Source organism: Labeo rohita, chromosome 13 (genome assembly GCF_022985175.1).
Source record: "Labeo rohita strain BAU-BD-2019 chromosome 13, IGBB_LRoh.1.0, whole genome shotgun sequence".
Lineage (NCBI taxonomy): Eukaryota > Metazoa > Chordata > Actinopteri > Cypriniformes > Cyprinidae > Labeo > Labeo rohita.
The window spans coordinates 14708902-14728649 of NC_066881.1; the positions used below are offsets into that span (position 1 = coordinate 14708902).

The window sequence follows — 19748 nt, forward strand, 5'->3', positions numbered from 1 at the left end:
AAGTTTATATTTCTCAATTCTGACTTTATAACAATAAAGTCAGAATGGCGAGATACAAGTTCACATTTGTGAGAAAAAAGTCAGAATTGCGAGATACAAACTCGCATTTGCCAGAAAAAAGTCAGAATTCAGAAAAAGTCAGAATGGCGAGATATAAACTCACATTTGCCAGAAAAAAAGTCAGAAGTCAGAAAAAGTCAGAATTGCGAGATACAAACTCGCATTTGCCAGAAAAAAGTCAGAATTTAGAAAAAGTAAAAAGTCAGAATTGTGAGATACAAACTCGCATTTGCCAGAAAAAGTCAGAATTGCGAGATACAAACTCACATTTGTGAGGAAGAAAAAAACAGAATTGCGAGATACAAATTTGCATTTGCAAGAAAAAGTCAGAATTGCAAAATACAAACTTGCATTTGCCAGAAAAAAGTCAAAATTCAATTAAATTCAAATTTATTTGTACAGCGCTTTTCACGATACATATCATTGCAAAGCAGCTTTACAGCAAATTAAAGTTTTTACAATATATGTAGTAGTAGCTTGCTAGACTATGTCAAGTTGATGTACATATGGCAGAGATGTATGGTAAAGATCAATTTATGACATAATCAAACAGACAAAGAACACTACAGGCATTTGCCAGAAAAAAGTCAGAATTGCGAGATACAAATTCGCATTTGTAAGAAAAAAGTCGGAATTGCGAAGTACTAACTTGCATTTGCCAGAAAAATATCCGAATTGTGCGATACAAATTTGCATTTGCAAGAAAAAAGTCAGAATTGTGAGATGCAAGTTCACGATTGTGAGAAAAACAAACAGAATTGTGAGATACAAACTTGCGTTTGCGAGACAAAAGTCAGAATTGCGAGATGCAAGTTCACGATTGTGAGAAAAACAAACAGAATTGTGAGATAGAAACTTGCATTTGTAAGAAAAATATTCCACTATTCTGACTTATATAGCTTGAAGTTGTGAGTTTATATCTTGTAAGTCTGTGAAATAAAAATCTGAATTGTCAGATAAAATATCGCAGTTAGTTTAGTTCAGTGGCAAATTCAGTGGCAGAAAAAAGAAAAGTGTCATTAAAAAGAAAAATATGTCAGGGTTTTTTGTGGTCTATTGGTCTATCAGTCTTTGGCAACAGAAAGTTTGAAAAACCCTAAGTAGTAAAATATTTGCTAGATGAATCAGTCAAATCCATACATTCATTTTCTGTTTATTTTAAAGTCCTCCATATGGTTCGTTGACATTCTGTAAAGAATCAACTTTTATGTAGCTATGCGCATGAGTTTGTGTAAGAGTGCACTTTGAAATAATTCTGTAGCTACAATCAAGGAGAAAAAATGACCTTCTGAGTGAAGCCCATAGTCTGCAATTGGTCATGTAAAGTGTTCGCCATTAAGTCAACAACATGACAGAAAACAAGAAACAAACTTGCTTAATTTGCTATTAGCTCCTTATTTTGTAACTACACAAGGCTTTAGCGAACGCAGCTCCATTTTAATGCATTAGCAAACATATTTTCTGACAGATTTAAAGTTTCATGAATCTGGGTCTGCCTTCAGGAAACTTTTCTAGAGTGTTTTTCCTGCCAAACTGTTCCTCCACGTTGCACTGGGCAGCAGCTAAATGTAAATGAGATGTATAAGGAAGCATTTTAGGATAATTGTATGCTAATGCAAAATTAAATCAATACATTTAGTAATGAGGGATTTGGTCTTGAATATTATCACACTTTTTTCAGTAAAAAGAGAAATTATGGTAATGCGATTTGCTTCTGTGATCCCTGATGTCTGGCATGGTGTTCCACAAAGTTCCTTCATAGTCCAACATACTTTTTTTTTTAGTAGCCCAGCACCTCACTGCCCTCACGTCAAGTTCATTTTCTATATCTGATTGGAGGATGTGTATTTCTACTCTAAACTTATAGCTCGATCAATATACATAAATTACAAAAAAGACAGTTTGATACAGTATGTGCTTAAAACCTCACCTCACCCATTGGCAATAAAGTGTGATGATGTGGATACTGTGAGAGTAGCTGACACCGCCCTATGAGCCAGAGGTCTGGCACTAACTGAGACGTGTGCTCATTCATAGACCAACGCGCATCTGCTTTAGTGGACTTTGGGCCTAAACTTCTGAGCCTGACCATCAATCAACATTTTCAGGTTGTTAAATCTCTTCTGTAGATATCTAAAATCTACAAGGTCAGGAAAAAAGCAAGAGCTTGGAATCTGCTAGCTAGCATACCCATAATGTTCTTTTATATCCTCAAAGAGCTCTTTAATGGAGGTGGCAAAGTCAGGGTTATTAGCCAGAAGCTGGAGTGAGATGGAGAGAAATATGCTGACGGTAGGTAAAGACATCATGAGAAATTCAGTGCTTGTTAGGGTTTTTATTATTTTAATTGACAAGGAGACAACAAACCATCAAAAAGAATGTGTCGGTATCTGCCAAGACTTGAGCCGGGAGGACTGTGTGGCCAATGATCAGCTGTCCTTGGGTGTCTTAAAGACAAAGTGTGTCAAATGTGCCTTGTACTTTGATGCCATATATGGGCCATGGGTAATGCTATGTGGTCGCTACCAAAACATTACTGTCACTAGCAAAAATGTGCAGTCACTACCGAAACATGGGATGTTTTGTCAAAAATAAAGTATACTGAACTGTCAACTAAGATTTGATAATATTTTTGGTTCAATGTACATTCAAATTAATTAATCCTTAACTTTGAAACCAGTTTGATCAACTTATTGCCTATTCCCAAAAAAAAATCAACAACAACCTGTTTTGATCAAAACAGTAAAAACAATAATATTGTCATTACAATTTAAAATAACTTTTTCTATTTTTAGCTGGATTATAGTTGCATATTATGATGTGATTGCATCTATTGCCACCTGGTTATGTTAACTGCAGCATTTTTTATACAGTATGACTGATTTTTCGTGTTTAGCATCCAGAAGAGAAGGAAAGAAAATGTTTTAAAATTCTCTCTTTGTGAAGAGAATTAAGAGAAAAACAAGATTCCAGTGAAATAATATTATAAATAACCAGATAGTGTGCAGAATAAAATTGCAAATTGTAAATACGCCCAAGGAAGACATGTCAGTTTTTGCATAAACTCCCATATATCGCATTTTAGTAGTGTTTTAGTATGTGAGTTAAAATTCTGTTATGTTATGTGGTCGCAAATTGAAAATACACCCAAGGGAAACATGTCAGTTTTTGCAAAAACTCCCATATATCGCAGAAAAAGGTTTTATGCTTGCATGAGGTGGTTTTTCAGCTATTTGAAAAAGGAATATATAGCAAAACTGTAATGGAAATAGTTTTTTCTCTGCATTTACAGGTCACCTGTATGTAAAAGTCACATAATCATTCTTTCACGAGTTCACACTTGCATATTATAAACTGAGTAAAGGTTATGCATATTTGGCGTGCTGTCCGTGATAGGGCTCCGAGCTCGGTAATCATTCCCGAGCCCGGGGCACTGCCCCTGCCCGGGGAGAAGGGTCCGAGCTAGGCATTTTAGCCCAAACCCAAAGCACTTAAAATAATCTTACCGTTTAAAGCTTAATGCAAAACACTACAAGAAAAAAAAAATATATATATATATATATATATAAATATATATATATATTTTTTTGTTTCATGCACTGGTCAATCCTTTTTGAACCTAGTTTCATCCAGTGCTCAGATGTTCATTTATTTCTTTACCCTATTCACCCTAGGGTGTCTTTTAAAGGAACACTCCGCTTTTTTTGAAAATAGGCTCATTTTCCAACTGCCCTAGAGTTAAACAGTTGAGTTTTACCGTTTTCGAATCCATTCAGCCGATCTCCGGGTCTGGCAGTAGCACTTTTAGCATAGTTTAGCATAGATCATTGAATCCGATTAGACCGTTAGCATATTGCTCAAAAATGACCAAAGAGTTTTGATATTTTTCCTATTGAAAACTTGACATTTCTGTAGTTACATTGTGTACTAAGACTGACGGAAAAATGAAAAGTTGTGATTTTCTAGGCTGATATAGCTAGGAACTATACTCTCATTTCGGCATAATAATCAAGGAACTTTGCTGCCCTACCATGGGTACAGCAGGCGCAGTGATATTACTCTGCCGGCTGCAACTCTGCATCTACACAAACTTAGTGCCAGTCACTTTCAGGTGCTGCGTATCATTGCACCTGCTACACCCAAGGTACAGCAGCAAAGTTCCTTGATTATTACGTCGGAATGAAAGTATAGTTCCTAGCCATATCAGCCTAGAAAATCGCAACTTTTCATTTTTCCGTCAGTCTTAGTACACGATGTAACTACAGAAGAGTCAAGTTTTAAATAGGAAAAATATTGTCATTATATATGGTCATTTTTGAGCGATGTGCTATCGGTCTAATCAGATTCAGTGATCTATGCTAAGCTATGTTAAAAGGGCTACCGCCAGACCCGGAGATCGGTTTTTGAAAATAGGCTCGTTTTTCAACTCCCCTAGAGTTGAACAGTTGAGTTTTACCATTTTCGAGTCCATTCAGCCGATCTCCTGGTCTGGAAAGTGAAACGTAAAAATGAAAAGTTGTGATTTTCTAGGCCAACATGGCTAGGAACTTTACTCTCATTTCGGCATAATAGTCAATAGGCGCAATGATATTACGCAGCACCTGAAAATAGTCCCTGTGCAAGCAGGTGGTCACGTTGGTTATGTTGATGGAAGTTAGCCTATTTTCAGGCACTGTGTAATATCATTGCGCCTGCTGTACCCATGGTTCCTAGCCATATTGGCCTAGAAAATCGCAACTTTTCATTTTCTGTCAGTCTTAGTGCACAATGTAACTACAGAAGAGTCAAGTTTTAAATAGGAAATATATCGAAACTCTTTGGTCATTTTTGAGCGAGATGCTAATCTGATTCAATGATCTATTCTAAGTTAAAAAGTGGAGTGTTCCTTTAAGGACTGGAACACATTTACTAGTAGTGATTTTCTCAATTCACGTGTTACCGTTCTCAACCCAGCATGATGTTTACGGTAAAGGGCTGAATTTAGGAGCAGGGAGGAGTCGAGAGCACTTCAGTAAGGTACTAGCTCCAGCCACCAGCTCGGCTCTCTTAATGGCCAGTCCCACTGGCAAGAAAAATCAGCTTTTCTCAACACTTTCTGTCTTTCTTTCAGTTTTTGATTGTCATGCACTTTCACTGCAAAAAGCAAATGCCAGTAAATCACTTAAGGGCTGACCAACCCCCTCGCTTCCACCTGCACGCACACACACCTCCCTATCCGCTCCTCTCCATCTATCCTAATGCTCCTTTCCTCCATCCAGAAATAAAAGCACATTTATGACGGTCGGAAATGTCTCATGGATGTATTAGTCACCTTTCATGATCATCGGCTGTGCGCCCCGGCACAAATGAACACAGCTGCGTAGCGTGACAGAGAATGTCTGCATGTAATATCTGTATGTGTGTGTGCGTAATTGCCTCGCTTTATACCTGCCTCTGTTTTTGCAGTCGATAATATTGTGTCCTCCAAGAAAAAGAAAAGTGGGAGTCCAAAACTCATTCAAAATAAGTAAACACATTTTGTCGCCTGAACTTTTAAAGCACGCCACTTTTTGAAAAATAAATCACTGTGATAACATCTGACATTTACAAATCAATCATAAAATGACATTTTCTTTTATCAGATGGTCGATTTTTAGTTGGAGATGGAGGGCGGATTAAGATTTAGATAGGTTTAGTTGGGAGAATTATGTATTGGATTCTCATAAGCAATCGATGTGAGTGGCCTCAGATATTGAAAAGGCAAATAATTCGGTCATGTAGCTGAAGCAATCAGCGAATGGACAGGAACACACAATCTTATTTGTGGGCTTGACTGCAACAGCTGAGAAATCAAATGCATTTTATATAACACACTGTGCTTATTGTACAGTTTACGTAAGGAGGACATTGGAGAAATGTTCAACTACTAAACCCCAGTGATTTCAAACTCTAGTTATGTATTGGCATATTATGTAATGTAATGAATTAGCCATCACAGACCTTCATTCCCAGTGGCTTTTGGGGTCTTTCATCCTTATGTAAGTTTATTTACATGTATTTTTAAATACATTTTAAGTAAATCTCTTGCCTGAAATTTAAAATCAAGTTATAATGTAAAATATGTTATTGTAATTATTAATTAATAGTAATTAATTACATTTAATTTGCATGGTTTTAAATTATTCAATATAACAATACATTATTAATATTTAATGTTAAGTAAAAAACTGCAATGCTAAATAATTTTTTTCCAGAATATATCTAATTGATTTAAGAATGTTAAATATTTATTTAAGTGCACTTCAGTAGCTCTTTATATTTGACGTGTTAGTTTTAATTCTGTTATAGGTGTTTTAATGTTGTACTAACACTGTTAGTTCTAATTTGTTTTTCTAATGTGTTTTAGTAATGATGTGAATAAATGTTTCACTGCATAATTAGTTTACTTTTATACAGTGGATTATAATATTCCATAATGCAGATAGTAGCAAGTTGTTATCTTTGTAAAAGTACTTGTATTTTGGTGTCTTTTAAGATATTTAGAATTTGAACGTGTGACATTATGTGTAACAGCGGCAAAACAAATAAATATAATCAATAAATAAATAAAATTCCACCATAAATGCACATAATTAAGTATTTCAAGTCCCCGTCCGGCAGTTGGGGAAAATTCATGGTGCTTGTTTTCTGGGAAACCTTGCCAAGCTGTAGAAAATTAATATCCCATGAATATGTAATAAAACTACTTACATGTCAAGTAAAAATCATTTTGATTAGAAGCATTTATTATTCCACAGAAAGTTTGCAGAGTAAGGTGCACAACAAATTCAAGTTAGATTAGATCAACAACATAAACACTTGATTAAATTATATGTCAAGTTTATTACAGGCCATCTGTTTTTTCAGAAAGCTTTTAAACATGGTTCAACAGTGGTTTATTTTTTGTCACCTAGCCCAGCATTCGTAGCGTGTTGCTTGATTCCTTCACATTTAAAGCCATTTGGTGATTAAAACATTTATTGAATTAAGATATTTAAACTGCACTGTAAACTGATGTATGTTGTTTGTTACTAAAGCCACATTTATGCAGAACTTTATGTAATTGTGATTCACAGTACTTTATGTCTCATTATAAATATATTTGGGTATCTTTCAACAGTAGTTTTTGCATGATTTTTTAAAGGGGTAAGAATAGTCCAATCTCTAACTCTTTCTTCTTCTTTCCTCACAGATATCCTTCTCTCAACACAGCAGCATCATGGACCTGGTGCAGTTTTTTGTCACATTTTTTAGGTAGGCACACTTCATTAATTTAAATTAAATGTTCTGTGTAATTAAACAGAATAAAAGTTGTGACTAAATTAAACATTTACTTTCTCTATAATGTGCATTGAATTCTAGCTTTTGGAATTCAGTGAGATAAGTTGCTGAGGATGCAAGGATGCATTAACCTCTCCATTCAAAGCCATTAATGAGGGCTGGCTGATGAATAAGCACAGTAGATATAATTGTGTTGGCTGTGATGAAGCCAAACACTACCACTCTTGCTGTCTCTGCAATTAAAAACATTCTGTGTTGTTTTAGAGGATGCCTGTAAAAGGTACATTCTTGCATTTAGAAACAGCTGCATGGTTTTGAAGAATGAGTGTTGAAGACAATTTATCTGGGAACTAATAGAAATGAGAAATGAATTCTATTATATATTATATTGCAATTGTCTATTTTTTAATGAGTAAAATACTTTTTTATATAAATTTGGAGAAATAGTTCACACAAAGAATTTAAATTCTGTCAACATATGCTCACCCTTATGACGTTCCAAACCTGTATGAATTATGATATGTAATTTTAATGTATTTGTAAACATATATCCAGTGTAACCATTACCTATATACACCTAAATACAAATGCATGTATATACTGGGTACATTTAGAGTCAGCAAGATTTTATTTTATTTTATTTTTAAAGAAATTGATACCTTTATTCAGTATGGGTGCATTAAATTGACCAGAAATGATAGTCAAAACATTTATAATTTTAGAAAAGATTTCTGTTTCTATAAAGGCATTTTAGTGCCACACAAAAAAACGAGATTAAATTCGAAATATTGCAAGAATAAAGTCGAAATTACAAGAATAAAGTTGAAATGTTTCGAGAAAAAAGTTTAAATATTTCAAAAATAAAGTCAAAATTTCGAGAATAAAGTAGAAATTAAGAGAATAAAGTCGATATTATGAGAATTAAATCGTAGCAATTCAAGTTATAATATTTTGAGAGTATAGCTTATGCATGCAAATGGCCCAGATTGGGAGCACCGGGAGAAGTTAAAGGATGTGATGTGAGGCCAAGTATGGTGACCCATACTCAGAATTTGTGCTCTGCATTTAACCCATCCAAGTGCACACACAGCAGTGAACACACACCCGGAGAAGTAGGCAGCCATATCGCTATTGCTGCGGGGCCCGGGGAGCAGTTTGGGGATCGGTGCCTTGCTCAAGGGACTCACCTTAGTCATGGTATTGAGGGTGGAGAGAGCGTTGGTTATTCACTCCACTCACCTTCAATCCCTGCTGGACCTGTTACTCGAACCTGCAACCTTTCGGTTACAAGCCCAACTCCCTAACCATTAGGCCACGGCTGCCCCAGTTGCTAGGCCACCAGAATTTTTTAGAATGTATGTGGGATTATTAGCAGAAATCATACCATATTTTATACTCGCAGGGACAGTATGCTTGGAAATAATATTTCACGTCTTCGACTGCATTCATTAGGCCTGTTTGTAGTGCGACAGCCACCCAATAATAGCAATAAGCTTTGTGCTTTTGGTACTTTTAATATAAAACAAAGTCTCAGCTTTTTTAAAATCTGTCAGTTTTACAGCAAAATACAAACAATGTGTCTGGCAATAATTTTTCCACGTTATTTAATGTGGCGGGACAGATTGTGTATTCATGTGAATCAGTTGTGTTTTTGATTACAATGAGACATTAGTTTCATTAAATTATACTGTTTTCTTTGTGAAAATTCGACCACGTACTCCGCAAAAACGTATGTGGCATCCAATCTTTCATTCCTCACATGTATTTAATTAAAAACAATAAAATGTTCTAAAGGTTGAAGTGGACTCCAACTTGTTAACATTGTTATATTGTTGTCTTTTCAGAGGTATATAAGTGACTATTCATAAGCTGTTTTATTCACGAAATAATACAGTAAATGATTGGAAATAATATATAATGCAGTAATTGCAATAATTTTGTGCTTTGTAGCTTTTAATCAAACAATATTCTGTTAACCTGGTCACGAAATACAAGAAGGAAACATCAGAAGGAATAGTATAGTCTAAAAACACAATAGTCTAATTTAATTAAACAAATGTCCCACTTTAATCGGAAAGATGACTGATTCACATGCCACTTTGACTGAAGAAAATACAGCGATCTGTCACACCATATTAAGGAGCGTAAGAAACATTTTCACAATAGACATATTGTTTGTATTTCACTATAAAACTGACAGATTTTGAAAGCGGAGACTTTGGAATTGTATTTTTCAGGTGCTCCCAATCTGGGCAATTTGCATGTGCAAAAGGCTAGAATATACTCTCAAAATATTATAACTCTGATCTCTGAATTGCTACGAATTAATTCTTGTAATTTTGTCTTTTTTGTTAAAATATTTTGACTTTATTCTCGACCCATTTCGACTTTATTCTCATAATTTTTACTTTATTGTTAAAATATTTGGACTTTATTCTTGTAATTTGTACTTTATTCTCAAAATAGTACTTTAATCTCGTAATCTTAGAATTTTTTTTAAACATGGCTCTAAAATGGCGATATACTATTTCAAATAAATGCTCTTCTTCAAACTTAAACAATTCTCCTTTAAGCAGCACAACAATTTTCCACTAATAAGATGGAACATTTCTTGAGCACCAAATCAAATAAATAAAAATGTAAAATATATTCAAATAGAATACTGTTCTTTTAAATAGCAAAAATAGTGAAAACAACAACAATATTTTGAATGGTAGTGTATGCATTAATTAAGTTTGCAAGATTTAAAAAAAAGGCACTTGAGGGTAAACCTACACAATTTTTTTTTTCTCTTGAACAGCAGTCAGAACCATATGCACATTTTGCAGGTGATGGAAATCATCCATTTCTGTGACAGCACATGATGTTTGCAATTGCATGGTTTCATTTTCAGTTTTCACTAGTCATATGTGTTCAGAAATGCCATACTTGTTATAGTTCTGGACAGTCAAATTACAGAGCTGAGTGACCACAGTTGTGTTTAAAGTGCCTCAAAGTGCAGCAAAATAATTACATGCCACCTACTCTGTATAAATAATAACATACCGCCTGCTATGTATAAATATTGAAGCTCGCGTTAGACTGTCAGCCGCCTCTGTATTGTGTTCTGTGGGATTTTTAACTGTCAGGTCAACACAGATGTTGTGTAACATCATTTCAACCTTTACATATCAATTTGTTTACCACAGTAATTTTTATTTCAAGAATATCTAATCATTTGACTTTATTTGATCCACAGATATGTTGGTTTTATTAATGGATTTTGCTGGAAACTGCATCACAACACCGTAACTTTGACATTGGCCATTTATCTTGTATGTATCCATATTTGTGTGCAGTAATTTCAAGCGGATATGATTGTGTGAGTGTGTACATCCCGACATTCTCAAAGGTTAAGGTCATGGCAACAGGGATTCAATGTTTGCTATACAGATTCTTGCAGTTATTATCTAGTATGAATAGCAAGAGCTTTTTTTTTGTTGTTGTTTTGCAATTGTGGGCATAGGAGTGTGTTGATAGATATCAAAGTTGAAGCTAGGGGCTGTAGGGCTTTGTTGTTTGGTGTGCATTTAGTCCTCTGCAGGCGAGGGACACGTCTGATGTAATTCATCGTGGCATTTGAGGGAGATTGGTGCGTATACTTTGTATCCCTCCTATTTTGTATCTCTTTCTCTCTTTTCCTCACTCCATCATATCTTCTGGCTGTGGATTCACAGTTCTGGATCTCTGTCGAGAGTATACTTGTAGTTTAAGCCAAGTCCTTTAAAGCCAAAGTTCAGTCAAATGCCCAACTGTTTTACAATGCCAAAACAGACATCAAGCTCTATGGAAAATGTTATATCATGGTTAATTTAGTGTGCTGCATTGGCACACTTAAGTTATTTTAATTACATGGATGAATAATGGTGTTTGTTTGTGAAACAGCAGTAAGGAGCATTGAGTATTGATGTGGCTTAGCTGACAGATTGTTTATGAATTCATGTTTTTTTCCTGGGAAAATAAATGAGAAAGTTGTCTGCAACAGGATGTCTGCAAAAGTCAAAAGAAAGAAAGAGTGAAAGAGAGAAAAATTTTGTGTGTGTATATATATATATATATATATATATATATATATAAACGTATATTCACAGTTTGTATCACCAAATCCAGAATAATTTTATAAATATTAGTGTTTTTGTTTTACAGAATGTAGTTTCAAGAGTTTTATTTAGGTGAGAATGTACTTGTTTAGACTTCAAATATGCGTTTTTTAATAAAGATAACCACTATTTGAAAATTTGCTTCAGTGTTTTCAGAGATGTAAGCTCCGGGGCGTCAGTGGCCATTCAGCACTCATGAACCCGCCGAGAGCAGCCTTACCTTGGCCAGTTCTTCTGGAATTTGCTACTGGCTCTGATGTCTCTATAGTGGTTAAACATGAGATACAATTTGTTTGGGGTAAATCTAACGGTGCAATCTTTGATCTCATTAGACTATTATTTGTTACTATTATTTTAAACCATTATTTGTTTTGATTGAATTGCCTAGCAACTTTTATGATGGCTGTTATTGTTTATTAAATATTATTAATTAATAAATAGTATAAATAATAGTAGTATTTAACTTTTTTCCCTGCCAGCGTTTTTGAAAAAAGTTGCCAGCCACCGGCAGCATTTTTGATGATCGTCACTAAAATTTCATGGCTTCCAGAATATTTTGTTGTACGAATATCTAAGCACATCACAAAGATCCAGTAGATCACACTGCATCAAAGCGAAGATGCAGTAGATCACTTCCATCAGCACTCCTAAAGCTTGCACAGGCCTTTACCACTTCCTGGATCGACATTTAATTTGCTAACATTGGACAGTTTTGATTTATATGCAATTTAGTGCTGATGATCACATAATTTTTCGTATGAATATGCATACGAACGAGATTGCTCGTTTCTGCGTCTTCCTGGTCTGTGTTTTTGATTGGCACATTCTAGACTCATTCAGGAGATGCAGTAAAAATGCACAAACCCGGAAAATTCTGTGTTTAGCAGGGAAGCATAAATAGCGGAAAATTCAGTGTTTGGTGGGGGAGCGTCGTGTCGTGAATAATGGAAAATTCCGCGTTTGGGGGGAGAGAGTTAATAATTGTATTTAGTATTGAGAAATGGTGTGTTTAAATTATTCCGCCATTAGATTGTGACAAGAGTCTGAAACAGGGTTGTAAACAAAGAAGTTGTTTTTGCTTTTAACAACACAGTGCAGTTACCCTACAGTCACCCTTAACAGATGAAAAGATAGTATGACAAAGATGTGAGACTTATGAGACTTAGCTGATGAATAAATGCTGTATCAGATGCAGGTAATCACACTTGATCAGTCCATCTCTCTCTCATAATACTCTACATAATACAGTGAGCTTTGAATACAGTAATACAGTAAGCTTTTAATGAAGCAACTTAACATTCCTTTGATAAGAGTCCTAAAGTAACGCTCAGCTGTTAAAGTGTCAAACTGAGATTTGAATTTGTGGTGGAAGGAAGTAGTTCTGCACGAAAGAGGATTTTTAAAGACACTTTGTTGTTTCTTATTTACACATTTGTGCCATCAAACTGTTGAATAAATGCAATATCATACCTGTAGCCATGTAATATGCTGTATATCAGCGTGCTTTAATTTCTTTCATTTGTTAATAACTGAATATTCATATATTATAGAACAGTTTTAAAACACTGGTCAACCTCAAGTAATCATACAAAAGTAAGCGAGGTTACCCCATAACATACCTTTCAGATCATCCGTTTTTCTTTTCTTACACCTTTGTATTCCCTTCAGGTTTTTTTTTCTCCCCTTTGAAACATTTTCTGTGTCTGGATGTCACAGTAACCGTGTAACTCTGACTCCCTAACCTGATTGGCTGTCAGGATGATGGATATACCACCATGTACCAGACACGCTAAAGAGGTAAACAAACACTTCTCTACTGGAACACAAGTGGGCCTGGTAAACTACTTACAGAGATTAGAGCCAATTATATTTCATATCAACTTCATTCTGCATTCACAATTTTTTCCATTCAAAGTCGGATGTGGGATAGTCCCGCTTGATGTCGCTTGTCGTTATCTATAAAGGCATTTCATTGCTCGCTGAGAATTTTCCTATCAAGTACATTTTAGAGGATAAACAAGGATGTTCTGCAAGTTTTTAAGAGATCATTTACAGTGTTTTACATATCTGTCTCCGCAAACATTTGGTAAACAAATCTGATTAGCTTTTGATGTAGCATAGTCATGTAATCTTCACTGATTGATGCATTTTATTTGCTTAAATGCGAATGTTTATCCGTGGGTGGCGCCATGTTTGTGTTGCATCAAACAAGTTTTGCAAGATGCAAGTCTGTGTTTTTTTTTTATAGAGAGTTGCAAGATCCTAAAACCAGGAAATGAGTTAACATTTTTGAACTTTTAGTGTCATTGTCCTGAAATCAATAGGTTTTTTGGCTGTGTTTTTTGTTAAATCCCTGAAATATGAAATGTGTTTAGCACAAACTTAAAGGGATAACTCACCCAAAAATGAGAATTCTGTCATTAATTACTGACCCTCATATTGTTCCAACAATATGAACACAAATTAAGATGTGTTTGATTAAATCTGATAGCTTTCTGACTTTGCATAGACAGCAACGCAACTACCATGGTAAAGGCCCAGAAAGGTGGTAAGGACATCGTTAAAATAGTCCATGTGATATTAGCAGTTCAACTCTTGTGAATGTTATGAAGCTATGAGAATACTTTTTGTGTGTAAAAAACAATATAACTTTGCGTCATCAGCACCACACACACACGTCGTGGTACTCTTGTGAATGGTGGTGGAGACTGAAACAGAAGAGAAGAAATTGTTGAATAAAGTTTATTTTTGTTTTCTTGTAAACGATCTGCAAAGTTGTTCATCAAAAAATTATACATTAAGATACTGTCTCTCAAAAGAAAGAATCGAGTCAGAATCGCTTTAACGAGTTATCATATTTTTGAATCTTCTGTTACTGATATACATCACTAGGTAACACATTAACATAATCACCGCCTGCCCGCAAAATACGACCAGTCTGACCTGCCCACAAACACTTCGGCTAGTTAGCATGTTTATCATGTCAAGAAGATGATGTGTTCTGCACTGTGAAAGCAAGTTTTTGTTTTCATTGCCAAAAGATGGTGATGTGAAGAATCAGTGGTTAAACTTATTTTTTTCCACGAAACCACAGCAATTCAATTCAAACTTTTGTGTGCTCGTCATTTTACCGAAGACTACTTCTCCAATCTTGGCTTTTATCATCTTTGGCTTCTAGTCTTATTTATTTGGACCAACAAGCATCTCTGAAACACAACTTATGAGTACAAATGATACGTTATGTGTACATTTTCAATTGAGTGCTCAAAATAACAAGCTTTTTTGTGATATATACCTAGTGCAGCTTTAGATTTCCAGGTAAAGCACAATATGGTCTGATATATGACTATGAAATAGGTCTGATATTTCGCTGTGAACCTACTATTTCCTAAGAACATGTTGATTAGTGTACACTGTCGTTGTTCTAATTACTTTAAAAATAATGTAGTGTAGTGCCCAGACATTAGAATCATTGTAAAATTGCTGTTTATTTTGGTGCACCGGCAGTTATAGGAGTGGAGTTAAAGACCCGGAAGAGAGACGAGCGAGTTAGAGGCTGGTGCGCCTGATACAGCTAAAAGTTTAGACATGGAACGTCTTTTGTCTGTCATTCTTCGGACTTTACAGTAGACGTATTTTGGTTTACAAACTGTATTGTTTCATCTGTTTGTCACGGTAGCACTCGACTAACGTATCCACCATTGCTGTTTTGTTAAGTGTTTACAGGTTAGCAGATAAACGTTTTTACAACAAAACCCTCCCAATTGCTACTCAAAACTAGCATTTCGAGGGGGGTCACCCATTAAAAATTGCATTCTGGGGTGTAAAATACAAGCTTTTTGTCAGGGTACCCCCAGTAAATTCGCATTCCAGGGGCTAAATATGACGTTATTAGGGTCGCTTTAACCCATGGGCTTCACAAACAACCATGGACTAGAGCGCTCACTAACTTGCTCTGTACCAATCACAACAGACTTCGGCAGCTGACCAATCAGAGCAGAGTAGGCTTATGGAAGGCAGGGGTTTACAGACAAAACTGATTCGAATGAACCATTTTAAAATCAGAATGACTCTATTATTAAATGTATATTTTGTCTGACCTTAGATGCAGTTAAACCTGTTAAAGGGGACTTCAACGCAATATTAGGACACTTTAAAAAAAAACATATGACCTGCTCTTTAACAATGTCCTTACTACTTTTTTTTTTTTTTTTTTTTTTTTTTTTTAACCTCTGCCAATTGTATTTTGGCGTCAAAATTCATAAAAGTTGTGTTTCGTTTGTGATGATTATCATAATGAACAAAGTAAGTGAAAATCACAAACTGCAATAATTCAAAAGCCAATGGAAAAATTCTTTTGGGTTTTTATCCCAGATGGGAACCCCGGGTGTTGCCTACAAAAAATACGCCATCACTACAGCAGTTTAATGCGAGTTAGCATTACAGTGTACCTTAGTGAAAGGCTAAAATAATTAAAGTTGGCCATTGAAATTTTCCTTTTTTTCACCATCTGATTCATGCATTTGATTAGCATATTACCTCCAGCTTTTAACGTAATCTTAATTAGAAGTGCGTTTCTCAAAATCTTCCTAAAATTTGAAAACATCCTCCTGAGAGACTGGGCTACAAGCCTCAAGCAAGTAGATGGATATTTATCTCTTTCTGATTCATCTGGCTTTGATAAAGTTGATGAGCTTTTTAATCAGACTGCAAACTGTGCTGTCTATCATGCGCATCCCAGATGTTTTTTTAATGTATTTCAATCCATTCAAATATTTGTGCCTTTCTAAACAAAGAGACCATTATGCAGATTAGGTTGGAAAAAAGGATTCAAAAAGTATAAAGCCCATTAAAATAATAAATGGTGCAGTGGGAATAAAATGATAATATTTTATGTATATTTGGAAGAACTCCTAGATTTTAGTTGTACTAAAACAAAGCCTGTACTTTTGAACAGTTAGGTGTTTCGATGTAGTCCCTCATTAGCTTCGAAAAGTCCTTTTCAATACGTTTTCTTTGAAGAGTAATTTTTTTTTTCCGTCTCTTTGGTTCTCTGCTTTCTTGGAGCTCCACTAAATGAGCAAGAAAAACAGTAACAATTAAAGAGCGCTTAAGCCTTTCACCCACTCCTCCAGCTAATTGGTGACACCGCAATTCGGTTTAGCCCAATTACACACACTTTCTCTCTCTATGTTGATTAACATTCATCCACCTCTGTTTTTTCTATTCCTTTCTTCCATTAGGACCAGAGTCGTCCACGGGGCTGAAGTGTTGAGTGAGCTCGTTCATATCAGCGATGATGTTATTAACGTCCTGAATGCCTGTGCTTTACTGGATGCCGACTGGAGGCAATTCATTTGACTTGTGTAACTGACTAAAGCTCGTTCTCTCCCACTCGTGATTTGAGCGTAATGGGGCTTTTGTCCTTTGTACCTACTAGAGCGAGTGAATACAAGATTACACATTATTGTGACTCATAAACATAAGCAGGGCCGGGTGGGATGACAAATAGATACAGGAAGTGGCTGTGATGGTGTGCATGTTTCTATCCTCAGCTCAGGTTGTCTGGTTGTCTGTATTGATTGTGTAAGCCTTGTCGGCTGTTTGCTCTGTCGGGCGGTGTTGGTAGATTGGCTGTTCTCATTCATCCTTCAGACTCTTGTTGCTACAAAGATCAATACTACAAAGAGATCATGCGCTACAAAAAGTGATTACACATACACAATGTATGTTTTTCGGTCACGCTTTATTTTAAGATCATATGTTAATAATAGGTATGCTGGTAAGCAACTAATTAATAGTGAGAATTGTTCCCTATACTAAAGTGTTACCTGTTTTTATTTATTTATTGATCTATCTATCATTATTATTTATTTATATATAATTTAATTATTATTTTTTAAATGACTTTTTATTATCATTTTAATATTATTGTTATTGTCATTGTTATTATTTAATTTGCTGTGTGTGTGTGTATTATTATTATTATTATTATTATGTTTTTCATAATTTTTTAGCATATTTTTCCCCATACAACCATTTTTCTACTTACTGTAAGTATTGGCCAAATTAATCAAATGAAATATTATTTTGTTTTATTTTTTATTGAAATTTTTTTAATGAAAAGTTTGCTTTAAATGTTTTTAAAGCAGTTTTTTAGTATTTTTAAATATTCCCCCTGTGAAATAAGTTTTCTACTTATTTGTAAGTATTGGCTAAATTGAGAAAAAATTTCAAATGAAATGTTTGCTTTAAATGTTTTTAAAGCAGTTTTTCAGTATTTTTAAACACATTTTATCCCCATTAAATAATTTTCTACTTATTTGGAAGTATCGGCTAAATTGAGAAAATTAAAAACAATATTTCATTTATTTATTTATATTATTTATTTATTTTTTTGAAAAGTTTTAAATGAAGCAGTTTTTCAGTATTTTTTAATATTTTTTCCCTGTGAAATAATTTCTTAAATAATACTTATTTGACTAAATTGATCAAATTATTATTATATAATTAAATTATTTTATTTTTTTATTAAAAGTTTTATATGGAAAGTTTGCTTTTATTTTTTAAGCAGTTTTTCAGTATTTTTAAACATATATATTTTTTCCCAATTGAATTATTTGTAAGTATTGGCTAAATTGATCAAATTAAAATTTAGGTTATTTTATTTTTATTATATTGAGAGGTTTTAAATGAAAAGTTTTTTAAATGTTTTTCAAGCAGTTTTTTCAGTATTTTTAAACAGTTTTCCCCCCATGAAATAAATGTTCTACTTATTTGTAAAGTATTGGCTAAATTGATCAAATAAAAAAATATTATTTTATTATTTTATTTTTTATTGAAAAGTTTTCAAAGAAAAGTTTGCTTTAAATGTTTTTTTAAGCAGTTTTTTTTTTCTTTTCTTTTGCATTTTTAAACATATTTTTCCCCATTAAATAATTTCTCTACTTATTTGTAGTATTACTTAACCAAGTATTGGTTAAATTGATGAAATTAAAAATATTTTATTTTATTTTATTATTTAACTTTATTTATTTATTTATTTATTTATTTTCATTAAAAAGTTTCAAATAAAATGTTTGCTTTAAATATTTTTAAAGCAGTTTATCAGAATTGTAAAACATTTTTCCCCATTAAATAATTTTTCTACTTATAAGTATTGGCAAAATTGATGAAATTAAAAATGATTATTTTATTTATTTTACTTTTTTTATTGAGACGTTTTAAATGAGTTTGTTTTAAACTTTTTAAAGCAGTTTTTCAGCATTTTTAAATGTATTTTTTCCCATGAAATATTTTTTTGTACTTCTTTGCAAGTATTGGCTAAATTGATAAAATGAAAAATTATTTAATTAAATTTTATTTTATTTTGAAACATCACCAAAAATAACTGTGATAAATGTGCAAAAACTGTACAACAATTGTAAATCATAAACTAAATTAAGTAGTTACTAAGTATGAATTAGTTAAAAAAAATCACAAGAGAAGATACTGCAACTTGTCACTGGTAGATGAAGTACAGAGTTGTCCCTTTAAGGGCCAGTCCACACAGCACCGACAGATGCTAACAAATGGCAGCAGACACATTTGTCTGGTTTTGTCTGATCAGTTTGTTACCCCTGTCAGCATGTGCTGGCATAGGTCGGTACAAATCGACCAATGGCAGCACAGATCGCTTCCGTTCCCAGGTGAAATATCCACTGACGGGCACAACCCAGTAAGACACCATCTATCTCTCACAGGTTTCATTCAATATGGCAGCATCCAGGACGTTCGTCCTAGCACATAAAAGATTGTGCTTTTCTAACTTTCTCAGTAAAAGTGCTCTGGCATTATTGGGCCTTATTCTCCGCCCATTAGAACCATTATCCAGCTCGTTAAGAATTAATTGCCCTCATCATTAATAGATTTAATAAGGGACCTCTGACTTGTGCTGATTGGGTTTTGAAATATGGTAGATGAAATGGTTGAAAAGGCAGTTTCAGGCTCTTGCATTACCTCAACTACACTCTGATTAGTCCAGTGCTAATTTTAGCGTTTGAACAGCTTCAGATGTAATGAGCTCGGCCCCTTAATATATGATGCTTAAGCAAAGAGACTAGAAGAAGAATATTAGAGCCCAAGACGTCCCCAAGCTGTGCAATTGCAGTAGGATTTAAACCCTTCCCATGGTGCAAATTCAAATTTCGTGATCGTATAACACTTCATATAAAGTTATATTATACACCCCATATTTTTGCAGAGCTTCAC

At 34.2% G+C, this 19748-nt stretch overlaps 1 protein-coding gene across 2 annotated transcripts in view; it reads left to right on the plus strand.

Moving 5' to 3' along the window:
- The window catches only part of atrnl1a (attractin-like 1a), a 318119-nt gene that overhangs the window by 188073 nt on the left and 110298 nt on the right, over nt 1-19748 (plus strand). For both annotated transcript variants that reach the window (XM_051126138.1, XM_051126139.1), the window contains exon 26: nt 7271-7332. In XM_051126138.1, coding sequence (XP_050982095.1) covers nt 7271-7332 — 62 coding nt within the window. The remainder of the gene's footprint in view (nt 1-7270; nt 7333-19748) is intronic.